This window comes from Molossus molossus, unplaced genomic scaffold (assembly GCF_014108415.1).
Source record: "Molossus molossus isolate mMolMol1 unplaced genomic scaffold, mMolMol1.p scaffold_m16_p_11, whole genome shotgun sequence".
NCBI lineage: Eukaryota > Metazoa > Chordata > Mammalia > Chiroptera > Molossidae > Molossus > Molossus molossus.
Window position 1 is genome coordinate 24,351,796 of NW_023425346.1, and position 22,502 is coordinate 24,374,297.

General features: G+C 36.0%; 1 protein-coding gene across 1 annotated transcript in view; it reads right to left on the reverse strand.

The window, feature by feature from the left end:
* The window catches only part of LRP1B (LDL receptor related protein 1B), a 1,816,022-nt gene that overhangs the window by 331,938 nt on the left and 1,461,582 nt on the right, over positions 1-22,502 (reverse strand). The window contains exons 42-43 of the mRNA XM_036254023.1: positions 2,569-2,758; positions 104-308 (exon numbers count right to left, since the gene is read on the reverse strand). Coding sequence (XP_036109916.1) covers positions 104-308; positions 2,569-2,758 — 395 coding nt within the window. The remainder of the gene's footprint in view (positions 1-103; positions 309-2,568; positions 2,759-22,502) is intronic.

Below are 22,502 nucleotides of genomic sequence, written 5' to 3' on the forward strand. Positions count from 1 at the left end.
CTATTTTGAAATACCTTTGTATGCATATGGTAGGCAAGAATAAAGCATATCTTTTTTCTAATGTATCACGTTTATGTTTATAATCAAGAAATTCTCAACTTACATGTCTCTGGGATCCATCATATTCACACCTTTCAATCTTTCCTAAGCTGCCATCTGAGAAATACAGTTTCTCTGCTCGGTGGTCAATGGTGAGTCCGTTTGGAGTGAGTATGTCTGTACTGACCACCACTTGAGCATTCTTCCCAGTCAGGGTAGATCTCATAATACTTGGATGCTGTTCATTCCAGTTTGTCCAAAACATTAAACTATTTAAAATAAAAGTTGTAAAGGTAAATTAAAATGTTCATTAACAGTAAAAACGTTGGTAAAAACATGGTAAAGTCAAACTAATTAAAAATAAGCAAAATTATTTCTCATATCCTATGATACTTAAGGAAGTCTAGGTAATAAAGAGTGATATGTATGTTATATTTAAATGCATATGTTCCCATTCTTTTTCAAATGAAACCTGAAAATTAAATTAGAAAACCAGTTTTCTCTATATCCTCTCAAATGGTAATTTAATTAACTTGAGTCAGTTTCATGAATTGTGAGAATTTATTATGACCAGGTACAAAACAGTCATCTTAAATTTTCTATGAACTGAAAATATAATGCAACTTATTAATATCATTTTTCAGCAGGTCTGATAGGTCCATTTTAGATATCATGCTTACCTCTATTTCTTTCTTCAAATGGTGAAAATCAAAATTGCCCTCTCCTTCCACGTTCACTTTTTAAATTCTGCATCTTCTTTTTATATATTTTAGAAAAATGCAATTACTAAACCTCTATGTTTCTTTAATATATTATTTCTCCCCTCTCTTTTTCAGTGTGACCATTCTATAAATTACAGTGTTGTTTCTGGAATTCCAGGAGTTACTCTCAATCTTTTAGCATATAGAATGTTTTAAAGCAGTGTTTCTCCAACTATTCTCCAAGGAAGTCCTAGGATTACATGTCAGGCTTAGAGGTCACTGGAAGAATTAAGAGGCTGCAGGGATCCAATCTCCAAGTCCTATTTTTACTGAAACAGCTCTTCCCCCCACCCCTTTTATCTGTAGGACTACACCTAAGAGTTTATTAGATGATCAGGTGTTATTGCTCAGGATGGAAGTTGGAAGGAAAGAAAGAAGGAAGGAGGGAGTGAGTGAGGAAGGAAAGAAGGAAGAAGGGAGAGGGGAGGAAGGGAGGAAAAACAGAGGAAGGGAGAAAGGGAAGGAAGAAAGAATAAAGGGAAAGTAGGAGGAAGGGCAAGAGGCTTACAAGTACACAGCTTAAATATTTGAAAAATATGCTTAATAAATACTGACAAAGTATTTCAAATACTATTTTACATGGATAGCAAGACTGCATATATCATTTCTATGTATAATCATTTAAAGGCAATGGAGCCTTATAGCTTAGGCATCTGAAGGCCTGTGTCCATCTGAACTAAATCACCAGAGCTGGGAGAAGTCAACCTCCTCTCCACCTTCATCTCTAACCTTCGGAGTCTTTATTTATAAGACAGAGGCACTCAGTTAAGTGAATTAAGTCTAAACTTATTTCCAGCTCTATAAGAGTGTCCAGATTTAGTTACTCTCACGCTGAGTAATTTATGTAGTTCTTTCTTCTCTCAAGTAGTCAGGGTCAGTGTTTAATGTCATTGTTCTTTATTCTTCAATTATTCTTCACCACACCTAAAAGGAGCTCTTCTATTTCTTCTCAGTGAAAGCCAGATTGGTCTGCTTTTTCTTTACTAGTTTCGTTTAAGGATAAAGGATTTTCTAGTAGTTAATAAATGCCTTATCGTATTGCATGAGAATGAGACTCCATAGGTGTCTATTTTTTTTTTTATACTTAACCCAAGCTTTGTACTTCAGTTTTTGTATAGTTGCTTGTTTTAGGGCATCCACTCAAAACGTGATTTTTTTCTAATCTGTTTTGTTTTGTAGTTGTTCCATACTGTAGACTGAACATTTTTTCTTACTATGAATTTTGTATAAGTATTATTATAAACATCTGCACATTATATCATCAAACACATGTGGACTACTTAAACTGCTGTCTAGTATAAACTATTGAATATACAGCTGCACACAAGATTTGCTGTTGTCACTTGTTTTCTCTGTATTTTAATCGGAAAGACATGCAGTTATTAAAATCACTAAATTAAATTACAGAAACACCTTTTAGTTTTCAATCCATGTTAATAGTCTTTTTTTCACATTTACAATTACAATCAGCTATGCCCAAATGTCTTCTTCATATGTCTTTTCAAGCACAATATTGTCTCTATTTTCCCTATTGTTATTAGATTGGCTTTTACTGGATTTCTCATGGAGGTGGTACCTGGCATTTAGAGTCCAGATTTTCATTATTCCCATTTACAATTCTTTTATAAAAACTAGTTGTATGAATTGGGGAAAGAGAGCTTCAAAGGAAACCTTCATTTTTAAAGTTAATTCATTTTTAAATTAACATAACGTTGATAGTCTTTGATTTATATTTATAATACAGAAATAAAACTGCATTGTTTCTTACTTTTGGCATTCATCCAGGGCTAGCACATGTGGATGGTCGTCCTCTGACATGGTTATGACAGCCTCCCTGTCAACTGCTCCGGGCCGGGTCTGGTCCACTGTGTGCCTGGTGATGGATGAGGTAGTGGAGCTGGTCCAGTACAGTGTGTCCCAGGCTCTGTGATAGGCAAGCCCTTCCACAGAGCCCACATCTGATGGAACAAAGAATACATTTGCGCTTTTATCTACAAAAGACTTGGCTTCCAGACAGAAGACGCATTTAAAATACATACATATAGCTATATGTTATTTTATTAATCATTTCTTCACAACCTCTTCAAAATAAAAATATAATAGGCATGATGCTTATCATTGATAGTTGATTACACACAGCAAAACTGAGCTGGACACTGTTCATGGGAACGGTTTTTGTGAGAACATGTTATTAAAGACTGGATCTTCTCATAAAAAAAAAAAAAGCAACTCAGTTAAGTAATCACCATTTATTTCGAAAAATAGAGGCTTTTATTTTTGTATATTAAATATTTATTTCCAAAAAGTATCCAGTTGCAGCAATTTTAGAAACTTTTGAAAATCATATGACAGAGACACACTTTAGGTATAATCATAATGAGTTTTCTCTTGGTATTAGATCTGGAGATGTCAAGAAAAAGCAAACATATCAAAAACTGCAATAGTATCAAGAAGTCAAAATCTAAGGCCACCCTTGCAACTATTAAACAATGGTAGACTGTTTTAATACATTAATACAGGAAGTTATTTTGTGTTATTCAAATAATGTGATATAAAAACAAAAGAAAATTAATTGCCAGCTAAAGCATGTTTTAATGTTAGAGAAAGTTACATGGTAGTACACAAATTCCCATACATAGAAATGACAATGTGAAAAACAACAGTAATTATTCCTTAAAATTGCACTTCCAATTTCTAGGGTGACATAGGGAGGCTGCTATATTTTTCATTAAGGTATTTGAGTACATAAACAAATTATTATACTTTTCCCTTCATGTTATAGATTTTCCTCAGTTACCACTCTTAATATGCTAAATTTGGGTGGGAAATATGTACAGCTTTGGCAGTTACACTAAAATAATAATAATAATAATTAACAGGAAGGGCCTTCTGTTGTTTTTCTGTCAAGAAATCTCTGAAAGGAATTATTTAGGTCTTCTGAAAATAGGTAAATGAAAAGGGTTGCTTTCAGGTTTAAAATGGGTGAATATTTAGTTTGGTGGTCAACAAAAATTAATGGGAATGAAAAACAAGATTAAAGCCATTTGAACTAGATTTAATGAGACTAAATTTTGCATTATTCTCTTTTTCTACACACAATAGAGAAACATCCACTAATAAAAAGTAATAGCTACCATTTATTGAGCCCTGTCTTTCTGCTAGAAACTGTGTTGATTGCTTTGCATACATCACTTTACTTTATGTGTATGTCTACCCTGAAGTTGGTTTAATTGTTCTCTTCTTAAGAAGGAAACACTGAAGCCTACAGTCACAGAACTGATAGTGTTAAAGCCACCTTTCTAATGCAGATTCATCTGCTACCAAAAGCCTGTCTCCTTTTAGCACCACTATTCAGAGATGAGTTTACAACACCTAGGACTATTGTCAATCTACACCAAGCTGAAACCAAACAAATGATTCATCGGTTTTAAATTGTCTGACTCTAGGTAAATTGTATAACCAGTAATTTACCATGAGTAGCCTCCTCTCACACAGTCAAGAAAACAATTTATAAGAAATAATGTGTGTGATTAGTATGAAAATTTAAGCCGGAGATGACAGAAGAAAAATTATAAAACGCAATCATAATAAAATCGGTTAAGCTCTTTTTATCTGAATCATAATGTGTTCTTATTTGAGGTGAGTAGGTTGGAGGTTGAAAATGAACAAACGTATTTCAGTTATTAAATAATAAATCACCCATTGCATGGTATTTTTACACTATCCAATCACTTAAGAAATGAAGTTAACTGTGTTCATAGTATAAACATCATTACACCCTTCAAATTCACAGATAGAATGAGAAATGGCATAGCTTTCATTTTTGTTTTTTGTTTGTTTCTTTATCCTCACCTGAGGACATTTTTGCATTTATCTTCAGCTAGAGAGGGAGGGAGAGAGAGGAAGGAAGAGAGAGAGAAACATCAATGTGAGAGAGACACACTGAGTGGCTGCCACCCACACGACCCCAACTGGGGCCGGGGACAAACTGCAACCGAGGTACATGCCTTTAGTGGGAACCAAACCCGGGATTCTCTGGTCCGCGGGCCGATGCTCTAACCGCCGAGCCAAACCAGCCAGGGAAGAAATAGCATAGCTTTTAAAAAATCCAAGCAAATCAGAATCATTAATTCATCCTCATTCTATATCTTCCCCTTTAACTAACTCTGACAGATATTCATGGCAACTGTTTCCTACAAATCAGGAAGAAACCACTCGGTATCACCACCGACATGAAGCAGACACTTCTTTTCTCTGGGTGATGTAGCTCCAGGGTTACTAGAGTACATCTGCAGCTCACTGTCCAGGCACAATCTCTCTTGTTTTATTTTTGTAATAGATGATAACCTGACTGTAAACTTAATCACAATCTGGTGTTACATTTTAAAATATTTCTGTCATATATTTATTTCTCAAAAAAATAATTCATTCCTTATAACTGTATTTGTTATTAACAAATCTATGCCAATTAAAAACCAATGTCAAATTTTAAAAATCATGATACATATTTTACTTGAGATAACACAAGATATTTATGTCCATTTTACAATGATTTAGTACAATGTGGGGTGATGTGGTGTGTGTGTGTGTGTGTGTGTGTGTGTGTGTGTGTGTGAACATTAAGTTTCCTGAATCTGTTGCACAGGTACAATAAGAACTTTGAATTACTAGTCCTGGCAGATAATCATGTAGTTTAAAAATAAAAGTAAAATACCTATCTATTTGGTCATCCAGTCCTGAAATATTGAACAGAGCAAATCAATTCAGAGTAAAGCATTCTTGGATCTCAAGGATATAGAATAGACATAATTAAGAAAACAACTCTAACAGTGCTAATCCAGCAGCTTCCGACATGCCAGGAATGGCTAGTAAGACACCACCTTCTCATGTCATACATTTTCAAAGTAAAAGAGTCCCCTTCCCTCCCACCACTCCCCTTTGATCAGGTAACGGGTTTGGCTAAACACGGATGAGGTACGAATGTGTTCTGATAGAAGTAAAAGGAGGATGTCAGCTCATCAAAAAATACAAGGCAGACAAATAACTCAGAACCGTTGCTAAACCTAATTTGCTGAATCCTACTTTTCACAGCAATGGGTGGAAAAATTGATCCTACTACTCTGGCCACCGACACCAACCATTGTTCTCACAGCTACTCAGAAGAGTTCGTAAAGATCACCACTGCAGTAGGAACAACAGCTCCTTCGGTCTGTACGGTGTTCTAACGGCAGGATAGAACTTATGGAATGGAAAAGGCAGTAAAGGATGTTCTTGGGAGGGGGCCACATGAACAAAACATTGACATTAATCTGCTGGAAATAGTTACGGATATATCCTACTACAAAGTTAACAGAAAATAATGTTTACCTCAAGAACTTGCTACATTTGTAAAGTGCCACAAGGGTCTCCCATGTTGAAAGTGTACTAATCCCTATGCACTAGCTGCTTTTCAAAGCCCAGAAGTATCATGAAGCTTGCTGTTCGAAGACCGGCACAGAGCTTAAAGTAAGAAGTTTCTGGCTGAAACATTCCACATTAATCTTAATTTTATAGTTTCTGGAGAAAGAGGATCCTGGGTCCAGTTCACAGTCTAGACCTGATGGTGAACCCTACAAGGAGTACACATGGCTGTGCTTTACTTTAAGCCTAACAAAACATTACCTAAATTTTTCTAAAGTCTACCATTCCCTGAAAATCCTCTAAAAACTTTCTTTCTTTCTGGGGTCAGATAATCCACAGTTCTTTTTGTGTTTAATCTCCCTCACTGCAATTAGCCTATATTTTACATGGTCGAGTTAAAGGTTTATTTGATATGTCCAATTTCATCATAAAAATTCTCAACAAACTAGAAAAATAATTTCCTTAAACTCATAAAAGGGATATATCATACTCAGTGGTGAATGAATGAGAGATTTTCTCATGAGACCAGGAAAAAGACAAGAATGCCCACTCGAGGCCTTCTATACAACATTGTGTTAAAGATTTAGTGAAGGAAATTGTGCCAAAAAAAGAAACAAATCATCCACATTGGGAAAGAAGTAAAACAGTCTCTATTGGCAGGTAACATGTTCTTATATAAACAAAATCTTAAGTAATTAACAAAAAACTAGAATTATAAAATCTTCAGCTAGGTTGCAGGGTAAAAGAACAACATACAAAATTCAGTTGTATTTTTATACACTTTCAATGAACAATTTAAAAATCAAATTCAGAAGATAATTCAATTTATAATAGCATTTAAGATAATAAAAATACAAGACAGGGAAATAAAATTATAAATAATTTTAGCAAAAAGAGAATAATCTTAAAAGTGTACATTGAAAACTATAAAATGCCATTAAAAAGTTAAAGATTTAAAAATAGAAAGATAACCAATGTTCATGAATTAGAAGACTTACTATTGTTAAGCTAGAAATAGTTTCAAAAATAGATAATATAGATTCAAGGTAATCACTACCAAAATCCCACCTGACTTTTCTCCAGAAATTGACAAACTAATCTAAAAATGCATATAGAAACACAAGAAACCAAAAACAGCTGAAACAACCTTGGGGGGAAAAATGTTACATGACTCACAGATCTTGATATTAAACTTACTATAAAATTATAGCAATCAAGACATTGTGGTCATATCTTAAGGACATACATATAGATCGATGGAAGAGAAATGACAGTCCAGAAATAAAAAAAACATATTGTCTATGGTAAATTGATTTTTGATAGGAGTATAAGAAAAATTCAATGGGGAAAATTAATCTGTTCAACAAATGGCTTGCAACAACTATATATCCACATGCTAAACAATAATGCTGGGTTTTTTCCTGATACCATCAACACACATAAACACACACAAAATGTATATTAGACCCAAATGTAGAAGAAAAATTATAAAACTGTTAGAAAAAAAATACAGGACTAAATCTTCAAAATCTTGGGTTAGGCACAGCATTCTTTGTCATTATACCAAAAAAAAACAAAACAAATGACAATAAATAAATAAGTTGGACTTTATAGAAATTAAAAACTTTTTTGTTTCAAAAGACACCATCAAGAGAGTAAAAAGATAACCCACATACTAGGAGAACATGTTTTTAAATCATTAATGTGGTAATGGACTGTATCTAGAATATATATAGAACTCTCACACCTCAATAACAAATTAACAAATAATCCAAGGAAAAAAATGAACATAAGAATTGAACAGCTACTTCTCCAATGAGGTATATAAATGGTTGATAAGAACATAAAAATGCTTAATATTATTAGCCATAAGAGAAATGCAAATCAAAATCATATTTCATATCCAATATAATGACTGCAATAAAGAAAAGATAACAAGTTTTGACAAAGATGTGGAGAAATTAGAACGATCATATATTGCTGGTAGAAATGTAAAATGGTGCAGCTGCTTTGGAGAAGAGTCTGGCAGTTTTCAAAATGTTAAACATATAATTACCATACGACCCAGCAATTCCACTGCTAGGTCTATACCCAAGAGAAATAGAAATACAGTTATATATACACATGTTCATTGCAAATTTATTCATAATAGCTAAAGGTAGAAATGGCCCACATGTCAATCAACTGAGGAGTGGTTGAATAAGAGGTGGTACTCTACATCCACATCATGAAATATTATCCAGCAATAAAAAAATAATAAAGTTTTGATATAGGCTAAAATATAGATGAGCCTTGAAACTATTATACTTAGTGAAAGAAGCCAGTCACATAAGACTACTTAATTTATAATTCCCTTTACATGAAATGTTCATAATAGGCAAATCTTTAAGAACAGAGAGTAGATTAGTGGTTGCCAGTGGTTAGAGAGCATGGGGGAAAATAAGAAGTGACTACTAATTGATAAGGGGCTTTTTTGAGGGGGTGGGGTAGTAATCAAAATATTCTCTAAGTGATGGTTACACAGCTCAGTATACTAAAACCCACTGAACGGTGCACTTTAAGTGCATGAATTATATGTTCTATAAATTACTAAAGTAGACCTGGAGCTGCCTTAAAGGAAACATAAAATAATGTGACAATAAACATCACTTAATTGGAAAATTTAGGTTCTATTTCGATAAATACTGATATTTCTATTATGAGTCTAGACACAGGGCTGTTGTGCAGTCCGAAATAGTCTCTCTCTCTCTCTCTCTCTCTCTATATATATATATATATATATATATATATAGATAGATAGATAGATAGATATAGATATAGATATAGATATAGATATAGATATAGATATAGATATAGATATAGATATAGATAAAATGAAGTAGTTTTAAGGTATTTGGATATGGTTTAATTAGCAGCCAGTGGAGATTGAAAGGGTTAATAACATTTTATTTATTTATTTTTACATTTTCATTATTTCATTTATTTTTGTTGCAGATGTTTCTCCTTTTTCCCCTATTGACACCCTTCTCCTGCCCTGCCTCCCAGTACTGTTGTCTTTGTCCATTGGTAATGCTTATATACACAAGCTCTTTGGTTTATCTCTTCCCTCCACCCCCTCCTCTGAAGTTTGTCAGTCTGAACCCTACTTCTCTGTCTCTGGACTATTTTGTTTATCACCTATTTTGATCATTATATTCCACAAATAAGTGAGCTCATGTGATATTTGTCTTTCTCTGACTGGCTCATTTCACTTAGGCTAATAGCATTTTAAAGGATAAACACAAAAGCTTTTAAAAGGTGGAAACTGGAAAATGCATTGCTTGCATGACCTTTGCTCAGCCTTCTGTTGAGTAAGGATTATCAGGTTATGCACAAGACAATGAATCACCCAGCAGATTCAGGACCAGATACCAGACCAGTCCAACTGCAAGGTGAACAATGGGTCAACACGAGTAGTCAGCAGGAACTGCTGGAAACTAGAAGCTGAGTATATAACCTATATCCTAACTGTTATTCGAGACTGACCCCCTTTTCAGGCTCTGCCTGCCTACCCCCAGGCACTTGCAACAAAGTCATTTTGCTTCACATTGGTCTTTTGTTGTGAATGTGATCTCCCACTGGCTCAGACCTTTTGGAGATATTGGAGGAAATTTAAATATCTGCTACTTTCTCTTGAATTTACCTTACTAAAATGCTTTCCAAATGTTTAACTGAATAGATAGTTTTCCATTTTCTAACTCCTAAACTAAGGAATGGATTGCAATAGATTTTAAAGTAGATTGCTTACTATAAATTGGACTACCACTTCTCTGGTTTGAAGACTTAGAATCATTTTTTCTTCACATTAATGAAAAACTTAAATGATTATTTAAAATAACTTTTAGGCCCTGGCCAGTGTGGCTCAGTTGGTTAGAGTGTTGTCTCATATACCAAAGGGTTGCAGGTTCATTTCCTGGTCAGGGCACATACCTAGGTTGCAGATCTGATCTTTTGCCAGGGCAGGTATGGAAGACAACCAACTCATGTTCTCCGTCACATTGATGTTTCTCTCTCTCTTGCTCCCTTCCCCTCACTCTAAAATCAATAAGCATATCCTCCAGTTTGGATTAAAAATTAATAAAATAAAATAACTTTCAGATATAGGATTTCATTTTATTTCCTCAGATTATTTAAGGCCATTAGCAAATCAAATACCAGAATATGCACCAATAGAGGTTATTGGCCAGGGTCGATCTAAACAATCTGATATCCATTCAAATCAGGGATGGTCTAGAACACTCTGACAAATATTCAGTGTCAACTCTAATCACACACCTAAACCACAGCAATAGCTTCTACCTGCACATTTTATTCTGAATCTTTATGTTCTTAAATCCTTTAATTGTTAAAGAGCTCAACATCTTTTTCACCAGTCTAATTTACTGAAAACTAAACAAATTGAATTATAGTCTAAAAATTTAAACAAGGAGCAACTTTACCAGGAAAATATAAATGTAATTTAACTGAGATAATCCACTGAAAACTATTAAAAGTTCAGTAAGATGGCAAGCAATAAGTAAATAAGTAAAACAAAATTAATAGTTTTGTTATGTATAAAAAATAACTATAATTAGATATATAATGATAAAAGATGTCAATCCAAGTAGCTACTGAGGATGTGGGTCCCCGAGAATAAATGCATCTATGTAACTGCATTACTCTCACCCACATGAATTTGACTCCTTTGGTAACTAAAGTATAGAAATGAAGCCACCTTTCAAGAACGTGGATCCCTAACTCACTCCTCTAACAGCAGGATACCCATCTCATTCAAAGGGTTTGAATGGGTAACAATTCTACTCTCTTTTGTCTTCATAATCCTACTTACTAAAACACCTTTGTTTCCTAAAAGCAAACTTGTTTGCAGACATAGAACTTAACTTTATTTTTTTTCTCTATTGATTTTAGAGAGAGAGAGAGGAAGGAAGAGGTAGAGAGAGATAAAACATCTATGAGATTGCAGCCTCCTGCATGCCCCCCACTGGGGATCTGGCCTACAACCTGGGCATGTGCCCTGACTGGAATCGAACGGGTGACCTCCTGGTGCATGGATCAACACTCAACCACTGAGCCACACTGGCCAGGCAGAATTTATCTTTAACAAAGATAATTCATTTACTATCATCCCAAAGGAGTTTAATTCCCTGAAACCAAAGCATCTCAAATATTTCTATTTTAGAACAGAGTCTTTGCTTTACATTGATTAACAATATTGGCCTATTTACTGGGTTTTCCCTAACAAAGGAACAATCTGCCTAAGGGGTTCTAGGACAGATAGATACAATTTTAACTAACAGTGTTTTTCTGTTTTATTTTTCCTGAATTTCTTTCATTGTGTGTGTGTGTTTCAGGTTTAAAAAAAAATTAAAGATCTGAATCCCAGACTAAATTGAAAATTATATGGACACTGATATGTCTCAATAAATCCCTCTATCATGTATCCATGTATCTCCACTAAGGGAAGCAAAGAAATATACATGGTTAAAAATTGAGCATATTGAGCATATATATGGGTAATTGTAGCTGTGTCATTCTTTCTGGAGTAACTGGAGACAAACAGTGACTCAATCAAGATTAAGCTAGCATTGGTGTGCCCAGGGCTGCCAGGAGAAACATGAATTCCAAGGTTTCAAAACCCTCAGGTATGTCATAATTCCTTCTCCAGGGAAACACTAGGGGACCTAACATGTACAGTCTTTCTTTGAGTAATATAATTCAAAAGTGACTTGGAACCCAACATCAGCTCCTTTGTGATAATATGAGGTAAACCTTCAGGAGAAAAAGAGATACCTCTGTTTCCAGGTGTCTGGATAACATCCATCATCTTCCTCAATCAAATCATACAATGCAAAGCTCTCTCAATAGCAACTCACTTGTATTGATGATACTTGTTTAGTATGAGAGAAACTGGGAAGTCCTTCTTGTCCAAACGAAAACTCAGGTGTACTTTCAAGTTCCTCAAGGTCCTTTATTCAGAGTAGCTTCCCTTGGTATAAGGCCAACTCCAGGTGTTCTTTGTTTAAACACTTTTTTTTTTTTTTTAGTAAATAAAACTCTCCAAAGGATAACTCATTAAGTTGTCAATGCTTTCTGTATTATTACATTCTGTTGTTTTTTAATGGTCCATAAAATGTTCACATTTTATTTTGTTGTTGTTATTCTTCACCCAAGGATATTTTCTAATGTTTTTTGTTTGTTTGTGTTTAGAGAGAGAGGGAGAAACATCAAAATGAGAGAGTTACTTTGATTAGTTGCCTCCCCTGACCAGGGTAAGTGCTCTTGACCCCTTGACATGAAATGGAACCCAGGACCCATCCAAGACACTCTAAGACCTGATGTGGACTTTTTTTTTTTTTTTTTTATGCAGAAGAGGAAAAGAGAGAAACTTTCAAAAGCAGTCTTGAGAGAGGCCTTGAAGTGAAGGCTTTGGAAATTCAGAAATAGCACAAGTATTACATGGGTGCTTAATAGAAATGAAGCATTATATCCAGTTTATGAGCTGTTCTCTGGTGATACATTAGTAACTTAAAAAAAAAACAAAAACTATTCCCTGTACATTTGTCAATTGTGCATATTTAGTTAAATAACAAACATGGCACATAAGTTAATTGGACAGAACCCATACAGGCAGCTTCTGCTGCCCTTATGACTCCCATCCTAGATGGACAAGGGCCTCTAAAATGAGTTCAGGGGAGATCGAAAAATGGCGGCAGAGTGAACGGAAGCTACACAGACCGTCTCCCAGAACCAAACTGGAATTACAACTATAACACAGACAAATTGATGGGAAAAAGCAACAGAAAAGCAGCTTGGAGGACCATACAACGAGGAACACTGAGTCCATCTCGGTAGGCATGCGAAGGCGCGAGACAGGGGCTGGGAGCCCACGGTTGGCAGCTTGGCAGCGGCCTTAGCTGGGACCGGTGCCCTCGGGTTACACTCCCAGGCGGCTCCACAGCGCAGCCGGGACAGAGGCTGAAACAGCCACAGCCACTCACCTTGGGCTCCGGCAGGGGGAGGGCAGACTGGACTGGAACTGAGTCGGGGCACTCGGGATTTGTGGGGCGCTCAGAGCGTTTGTTGACTGCCAGCCACTCAGGACGGTGGCCACATTGCTCCTTCCCAGGGCTCTGGGGAGAGGCAGCAGCCCCTAGCTCTGAGATCCAACCCCACCCTGTGGGCAATTGAAGTGCTAATTGAAGCTCATTAACAACCAGCTTCTGCCCCACCCTCGTGAAGGCCCCTTGTGCTGAGCACCTGAGAGAGTTTTTCAATCAACTGACAACCCAAAACTCATCAAGTAACCTCCAGACTGCTAGCCTCCAGGCAAAAAGCTAGAGGATAACAGTACCTTTCCTGGGCTGGCAACTTTAACCAGGAAAGTAAGACTTGACAGTGGTGTTTAACGTGGGTCCTCCCTCACTCATCTAAACATAGGAGAGGGAGCCACAAACAGCAGAACACCAACACCCACAGGGAAAACTTGACAGGCTCCAAAGCCCACAGTGATAGCCAAAATGATGAAACACAGAAACAGAAGCCAAAGGAAAGAGCAAAAGACCTCCACCGAAGATGAGATCAATGTGTAGCAATTAGGCATGTTAACAGAGCTAGAATTCAGAGCCATTATCATGAAGAAGCTGAACAGCATGAGTAAGGACATACAGACACTGAAAATAAGCCAACTGGAAATTAAAAACCATCAAGAAGAGATAAAAAATGACATATCAGAAATGAAAAACACATTGGAAGGTTTAAAAAGCAGAGTAGAGGAAGCTGAGGACCGGATCAGTGAATTAGAAGACAGGGTAGAAAAAATCAACCAATCAGAAAAACAAAAGGAAAAAACGATTAAAAAACAGGAAGACAGCTTAAGAGAACTGTGGGACAACTGGAAAGTTAATAATATTTGCATCATAGGAGTCCCCGAAGAAGAAGTAAATGAGCAAGGGATAGAGAATATATTCAAAAAAATAGTGACAGAAAACTTCCCTAATGTGGTGAAGGAAGAAGGCATTCAAGTTCAAAAAGTACAGAGAGTCCCAAGTAAGAAGAACCCAAACAGGCCCACACCAAGACACATAGTAACTAAAATGCCACAAATTAAAGACAAAGAGAGAATCCTAAAAGCAGCAAGAGATAAGCAACAGGTTACCTACAAAGGAAACCCCATAAGGCTCTCAGCTGACTTCTCACAAGAAACACTACAGGCCAGAAGGGAATGGCATGAAGTAATCAAAGTCATGAAAAACAAGAATCTGAATCCAAGACTACTCTACCCAGCAAAGCTATCATTCAAAATAGAAGGTCAAATAAAGAGCTTCCCAGACAAAAAAAGGCTAAGGGAATACATTAGCACCAAACAGCATTGCAAGAAATGTTAAAAGGACTGCTGTAATTAGCAGTAGAAATGGGAAGAAAAATAGAACCACACTAAACAAAAATGGCAATAAATAAGTACATATCAATAATCACCTTAAATGTAAATGGATTGAATGCTCCCATAAAAAGACACAAAGTAGCTGATTGGATAAGAAAGCATGACTCATCGATATGTTGTTTGCAAGAGACTCACCTCACAACAAAAGACTCACATAGGTTGAAAGTGAAGGGATGGGAAAAAATTTTCCAAGCAAATGGAAAGCAAAAAAAAGCTGGGGTAGCAATTCTCATATCTGATAAAATAGATTTCAAAATGAAGACCATAACTAGAGACAAAGAAGGCCACTACATAATATTGAAAGGATCTATCCAACAGGAAGATATAACCTTGATAAACATATATGCACCCAATATAGGAGCACCAAAATATATTAAAAATCTTCTGGAGGACTTCCAAGGAGAAATCGACAACAATACAATCATAGCAGGGGACTTCAACATCACATTGACAGAACTGGATAGATCCTCTAGGCAAAAAATTAGCAATGAAACAGAGACTCTAAATGAAGCACTAGGCCAAATGGATTTAATAGATATCTACAGAGAATTACACCCCAAAACTACAGAATACACATTCTTTTCAAGTGCACATGGGACATTCTCAAAGATAGACCACATGATAGGACACAAACTAAATCTCTACAAGTTCAAGAAGATTGAAATCATATCAAGCATCTTCTCAGATCCCAGTGGCATGAAACTAGAAATCAATTGCAACAAGGACATGCAAAGGCATTTCAACACATGGAAGCTAAATAGCATGTTATTAAACAATGAATGGGTCACCGAGGAGATCAAGGAAGAAATTAAAAACTTCTTGGAAACCAATGAAAATGAACACACAACAACACAAAATTTATGGGATGCAGCGAAAGCAGTTCTGAGAGGGAAGTTCATAGCACTACAGGCCTACCTCAAAAAACAAGAAAAATTTCTAATTGACCGTCTAACCTCACAACTTAAAGAATTAGAAAGCAAACAAAAAGAAAACCCCAGAGCAAGTAGAAGGAAGGAAATAGTAAAGATCAGAGCAGAAATAAATGACAAAGAGACCAAAAAAAAAACAATTCAAAGGATCAATGAAACAAAGAGCTGGTTTTTTGAAAAGATAAACAAGATTGATGGGCCCTTAGCTAGACTCACCAAGAAACAAAGAGAGAGAACCCAAATACACAAAATCAGAAATGAAAGAGGAGAAGTAACAACCAACACGACGGAAATACAAAAGATCGTTAACAACTACTATGAACAACTCTATGGCAACAAATTCGACAATCTAAGCAAAATGGACAAATATCTAGAAACACACAGACTCCCAAAACTGGACCCAGAAGAAATAGAAAACTTGAACAGATCAATAACAACTAAGGAAATTGAAGAGGTAATCAAGACTCTCCCAGCAATCAAAAGCCCAGGCTCAGATGGCTTCACAGGGGAGTTTTACCGAACATTCAAAAAAGAACTAACACCCATTCTCCTCAAACTATTTCAAAAAATTCAAGAAGAAGGAAATCTTCCAATCACATTCTATGAGGCCAGCATAATTCTAATTCCAAAACCAGAAAAAGACACTACGAAGAAAGAAAACTACAGCCCAATATCCCTGATGAACATAGACGCCAAAATCCTGAACAAAATATTAGCAAATCGGATCCAGAAATACATCAAAAAAATTATTCACCATGACCAAGTGGGATTCATTCCAGGGATGCAAGGCTGGTACAATTTTCGCAAATCAATAAATGTGATACACCACATAAACAAAATGAAGAATAAAAACCACATGATCATATCAATAGATGCTGAAAAAGCATTTGACAAAATCCAGCATCCATTTCTGATAAAAACGCCCAGCAATGTGGGAATAGAGGTATCATATCTCGACATAATAAAGGCCATATATGAAAGACCTACAGCCAACATGATACTCAATGGACAGAAACTAAAAACATTTCAATTAAGAACAGGAACAAGACAACAGGGGTGTCCACTTTTGCCACTCTTATTTAACATTGTACTGGAAGTCTTAGCCACAGCAATCAAACAGGAAGAAAAATAAAAGGGATCCAAATTGGAAAGGAGGAAGTGAAACTATCATTATTTGCAGATGACATGATATTATACAGAGAAAACCCTAAAGACTCCATCAAAAATCTACTAGACTTAATAAATGAATTTGGCAAAGTAGCAGGATACAAAATTAACGTCAAGAAATCGACGGCATTCTTGTACACCAATGATGAACTCTCAGAAAGAGAAACTGAAAAAACAATCCCATTTACCATCGCGCCAAAAAAATTAAGATACCTAGGAATAAACTTAACCAAAGAAATAAAGGACCTATTCTCAGAAAACTACAGGTCATTGAAAAAAGAAATAGAGGATGATATAAAAAAGTGGAAGCACATACCCTGTTCATGGATTGGAAGAATTAATAGCATTAAAATGTCCATACTACCCAAAGCAATCTATAGATTCAATGCAATCCCCATCAAAGTACCAATGACATATTTCATAGAACTAGAACAAATACTTCAAAAATTCATATGGAACCCAAAAAGACCCCGAATAGCCACAGCAATCTTGAAAAAGAAGGACAAAGTAGGTGGGATCACAATACCAGATATCAGGTTATACTACAAAGCGACTGTAACCAAAACAGCCTGGTACTGGCACAAGAACAGGCATATAGACCAGTGGAACAGAACTGAAAACCCAGAAATGGCCCCAAAGCAATACGCTAAAGGTGGCAAGAGCATACAGTGGAGTAAAGACAGCCTCTTTAATAAATGGTGTTGGGAAAATTGGACAGCTACGTGCAAAAAAATGAAACTAGACCATCACTTTACACCCTACACGAGAATAAACTCAAAATGGATAAAAGACTTAAATGTGACCCGTGAATCCATAAAAATTCTAGAAGAAAATGTAGGCAACAAAATTTCCGACATCATACGGAGCAGAATTTTCACTGATACATCACCTAAGGCAACAGAAACAAAGGAAAAAATGAACACGTGGGACTACATCAAACTCAAAAGCTTCTGCACAGCAAAAGAAACAATCATCAAAATGGAAAGGCAACCCACTGTATGGGAGAACATCATTGCCAATGATACATCAGATAAGGGGTTAATTTCCAATATATATAGAGTGCTCATACAACTCCACAAAAGGAAGACAAAGAATCCAATTAAAAAATGGGCAGAGGAACTAAATAGACACCTCTCCAAACAGGACATACAAATGGCCAAGAGACATATGAAGTAATGCTCAACATCACTAATCATCAGAGAGATGCAAATTAAAACAACAATGAGGTATCACCTCACACCTGTCAGAATGGCCGCCATCAACAAATCATCAAACAACAAGTGTTGGCGAGGATGTCGAGAAAAGGGGACTCTAATACACTGCTGGTGGGAATGCAGACTGGTGCAGCCGCTGTGGAAAACAATATGGTGTTACATCAAAAAATTAAAAATTGAACTTCCATATGACCCAGTGATCCCAAATCTAGGAATATATCCTAAGAAGCCTGAAACACCAATCAGGAAGAATATATGTACTCCCATGTTTATAGCAGCACTGTTTACAATTGCTAAGATCTGGAAACAGCCCAAGTGTCCATCAGTAGACGAATGGATAAAAAAGCAGTGGTACATATACACAATGGAGTACTATGCAGCGGTAAGAAGGAAAGATCGCTTATCCTTTGAGATGACTTGGAGGGACCTGGAAAGTATTATCCTAAGCGAAATAAGCCAAGCAGAAAAAGACAAATACCACATGATCTCACTTATATACGGAATATAATGACCATAAGAGTCTGAGGAATACAGTAGACCCAGAAACATGGAAGTAGGGCACAGACTGACATCCCTCAGAAGAGGGGGTGGGGGGGTGGGAAGAGATAAACCATGGAACTTATATGCATATATGCATGACGTATGGACATGGACAACTAAGCCGGGGATGGGATGGGGATGGGGTGGGGAGGGGGGTGCCAATGTGTTAAAAAAGGTTAAATATCTGTAACAAAAAATAAAATAAAAAATTTTTAAAATTAAATAAATAAATAAAATAAAATGAGTTCAGTCCAAAGTAGCTACAATAATGACTTCTCACAACAAGCAGGGCATTGTATCCAGCTGTTCATGCAGGCATTTCCTCTTTTCCTCCTTCTCTTTCATCTTTTATTCCCTTTCTCACTCCTCCTCTTTCTCCTTTTCCTCTTCTTTTTTCCTTACTTTCAACTCTGCCCTTCTTTCTTCAGATATCTGTTCTAACATTAATGATAGCCACTGTTTTTATTCTATGCCACTTTGTTTTCTTCTGATACAAGGTGAGGAAAATAATATAAATGAAGCCATTTCAAACTGGAATCACAGCCACCACCTCAAGGAAAGGCCTTGCATGGCTTGCTCCTTGAAATTTTAGAAAGTTCGACTTGGGAAAATAACCTCTGGACTGGTCCAGAGCAGCTCTGTCTTCCAACCATTTATAAAGAGCTAACAGGAAAGCAGACATTCTGACCACAAGGATGGGTGATTACAGACAGTATTTAGTCAGTAACCAGCCATGTATGGCTAAAGCATAACTTAGCTTAATACTATCAATAAAAATTCCTTTCTTCTATTTATGTTAATTATTTCCCTTCCCTTCCTCATCAAAACCACTTGCCTTCACCCCACGATGAGAACACTAGTTGGGTTTCTGCCTGAATCAGTGCTTCTCAGTTTGTCTTTGATCTCAGATAAAAACAGGTTGCCTCCCACTTTAACCTTGTATTTTTAGGTTAGCAAGAGGCTCACTTACTCCTTCAGTGTTCTCTCATGTTCTACAACCATTATCTCGTGTCTGATTTTTGCATTCCATCTAACATATTTTTCCTTATGCTAACACTTTAGTTTGTTACTTAGACTTTGATTTCACTCTGACTTGAATCAGTGTCATCCTTTCTGACATTCTGATCCACAGCAAAATGATCTGTTTTGACTTCCTCACTCCTACTTACTGATAGATTTCTGTGGAGTACAGTGGAATGGAGAACGTGATATCCCAGGCAACCCTTCACAGCTCTGCCAGGCATTGTGTTTGTGAAGCTATTATATCAGACGATTGGTCTTAAACATGAGACAAATATAGAGCCTCACTTCCAATATTCTGATGTTGGATTTGCTCTTTTGCACATTATATGTAAATAATTTGATCCTATGTCTATGTCTTTAGGTTGTATGCAAAAATTGTAAATAAATAAATCTTTTCCAAATTACTATAACACATAGAACAAATAAGTATAAGTGGAAACTAGTTTTATTTAGAAAATAAAGGATAATAGTAAATCATCTTGATTTTTAGATTCCAAGTCCCTTTTTCTTTTAAAAGCATTTCATATGTAACAACGTGTACGTGTAAGACAATCTGATTTAGTCATTTTTTAGAGTTCAGAACTACCAAGCAAAGATACAAATTAACATGTGTTTTTGAGGTAATATCTTTTTAATAGTTATTAGAGGGTTAAATGCTCTATTCAACAACATAAACGTAAATAATAATTTTCCTTTAGATTTAAGTGCTTTTGTTGTCAGGAATCTTTAAAAAAAAAAGTAATGGGATTAACAGATTAATTAAGAGGCGAATTTTACAATAAGAGAAAGAATCCCAGTGTTTAAGCATTACATTGTAGATTGCATAAAGACATTAATGACTTAAGAGAGTATAAATTCATTTATATTATAAAGTGGATCAATTTAAGGAAACAATATTATAGTTATTATAATTCTTTTGTTTCATTTTTTTAAATTATGAAATGTTTCATTGTTATTTTTAACAGATGCTCTTTATTTTTTGACAAAAACCCATTAAGTTAAATAGAAAACAAGAAAATTCTGGAATAAATTAAATTACTAGCAAGATTTCAGGACTGTTTTTTTGTTGTTGTTTTGTTTTGTTTTGCTTGTTTTTTTCTTTATTGATGTTGGAGAGAGAAGAAGGGAGAGGAAGAGAGTGATAAAAACATCGATGAGAGAGAACATTGGTTGGCTGCCTTCTGCATGCTCCCCACTGGGGATTTGGCCCACAACCTGGGCATGTGCCCTAACCAGGAATTGAACCAGCGACCTCCCTCTTGGTACATGAGTCAACGTTCAACCACTAAGCCACACCAGCCAGGCTAGACTACTTCATATTAATATTAAAATACATCAGAAACATACCCATTAGCTCCTACCAAATTTAAACATCTATTTCCATTGTTTCTTGCTCTCTCATGTTAAGGAGTGTTAGTCTTCCTATAACAGGAAAATCTACAACTTACCTAAATGCTAGATCATTTCTCAACTTATTTTCTGTACTTTTCTTTAAAAACCAAAAAATTAGTAGAGGAAGGGATAGATTTGTAGACCAAATTCATCTAGCTTGACCTTTTGCTCTTCCTGACAAATCTCAGCTATATGGTCGTGATTTACAGGCCACTCTTCAAAATGTCTGATTGTTTTTTTTGTGTGTGTGTGTCTTCTCATAATTTTTCCTTTACTTAATTTTTATGATTATAAACATTCTTGTCTCTCTCTATAGTTCTTTTATTATTCCCTTCTCCTATTTCCATTATGGGTGTTCCCCAAGCTCTTAGAGAATAGATCATGGCTCATGAGTCCCACTGTGAGTCCTATCATGATGAGACCTGTCAAAGATTCTCTCCTAGCCAGGCTCCTCTAAACCCCTTCTCTACTATGCTTAAGCCTTGATCTACAAAAATCACAGACAACCAGTACAGAGATTTTATCCACCTCCTTCCCCTATATTAACAACTTAAACACTAACCTATTTTCTAACAACTCAAGGTTGCTTTCTCAAGATAACCCTGGACCCCTTAAAAGACCTGCTCATGACAGCTCAAAGCTACCAAAAGAATTGCTGTTTGTTCCAGCCAAATTTGTTGACAGTCTCAGACCACCCTTTCTTAGTGCACTTTCCAAAAAAAACTTACAATTCTGAATCCTTCCTCTTCCTCTTTGAGATGGATATAAATCTTGTACAAGTCCTGAGTGTCTTTCTTAATGACCTAAAACTCATTCCTTTGAAGTACAATAATCAGGAAAGATAGAGGCATTGTTTCCCAGTCTGTGGGAGGGTGGAATCCTAACTTTGATAATTGCCAGCTAGCAGACAGGGGACCTAATCTCATTTACACTGACCATCTCTGTTATTTTTCACTTCCCTTACTCTACTGAACCTCTGCTCATCCCACTCATTATTCCCTCATTCTGCCTTTAAATCTCCCAATCAGTCCTGGCCAGTGTGGTTCAGTGAATTGAGCATCATCTCATGGACTGAGAGGTCCCGGATTGATTCCCAGTCAGGGCACATGTCCAGGTTGCAGGCTCGATCCCAAGTAGAAGGCATGCAGGAGGCAGTAGATGTTTCTCTCACATCATTGCTTCTATTTCTCCCTTTTTCTCTATCTAAAAAATTAACAAAAAATAAAATCTCCCAATCAATGTCGCATAAATTGAGATTGAGTTCAGGTCATGCTGGCCTCTTTTTCCTACTGCAGTATATGCTACCTGTGAAAAATGTGTCCATATCCCTTTAACTAGTCTCTGACTTTGTTCATTTTTGCACCTAACTCTGTATCTCTAATTCTATATCTAGCTCTTTACCTCCATCTTCAGAAGAAAATTTAGGAGGTTTAAAATCGCTTATTGACTTGATGGAGTAATTATATTCTCTTTAGTAGTATTATTAACTCCTCAAAAGAAATCTATTTGTTATAGTTAAATACCTAGATAAACCACTTATAGAAATAATTGAAGACAT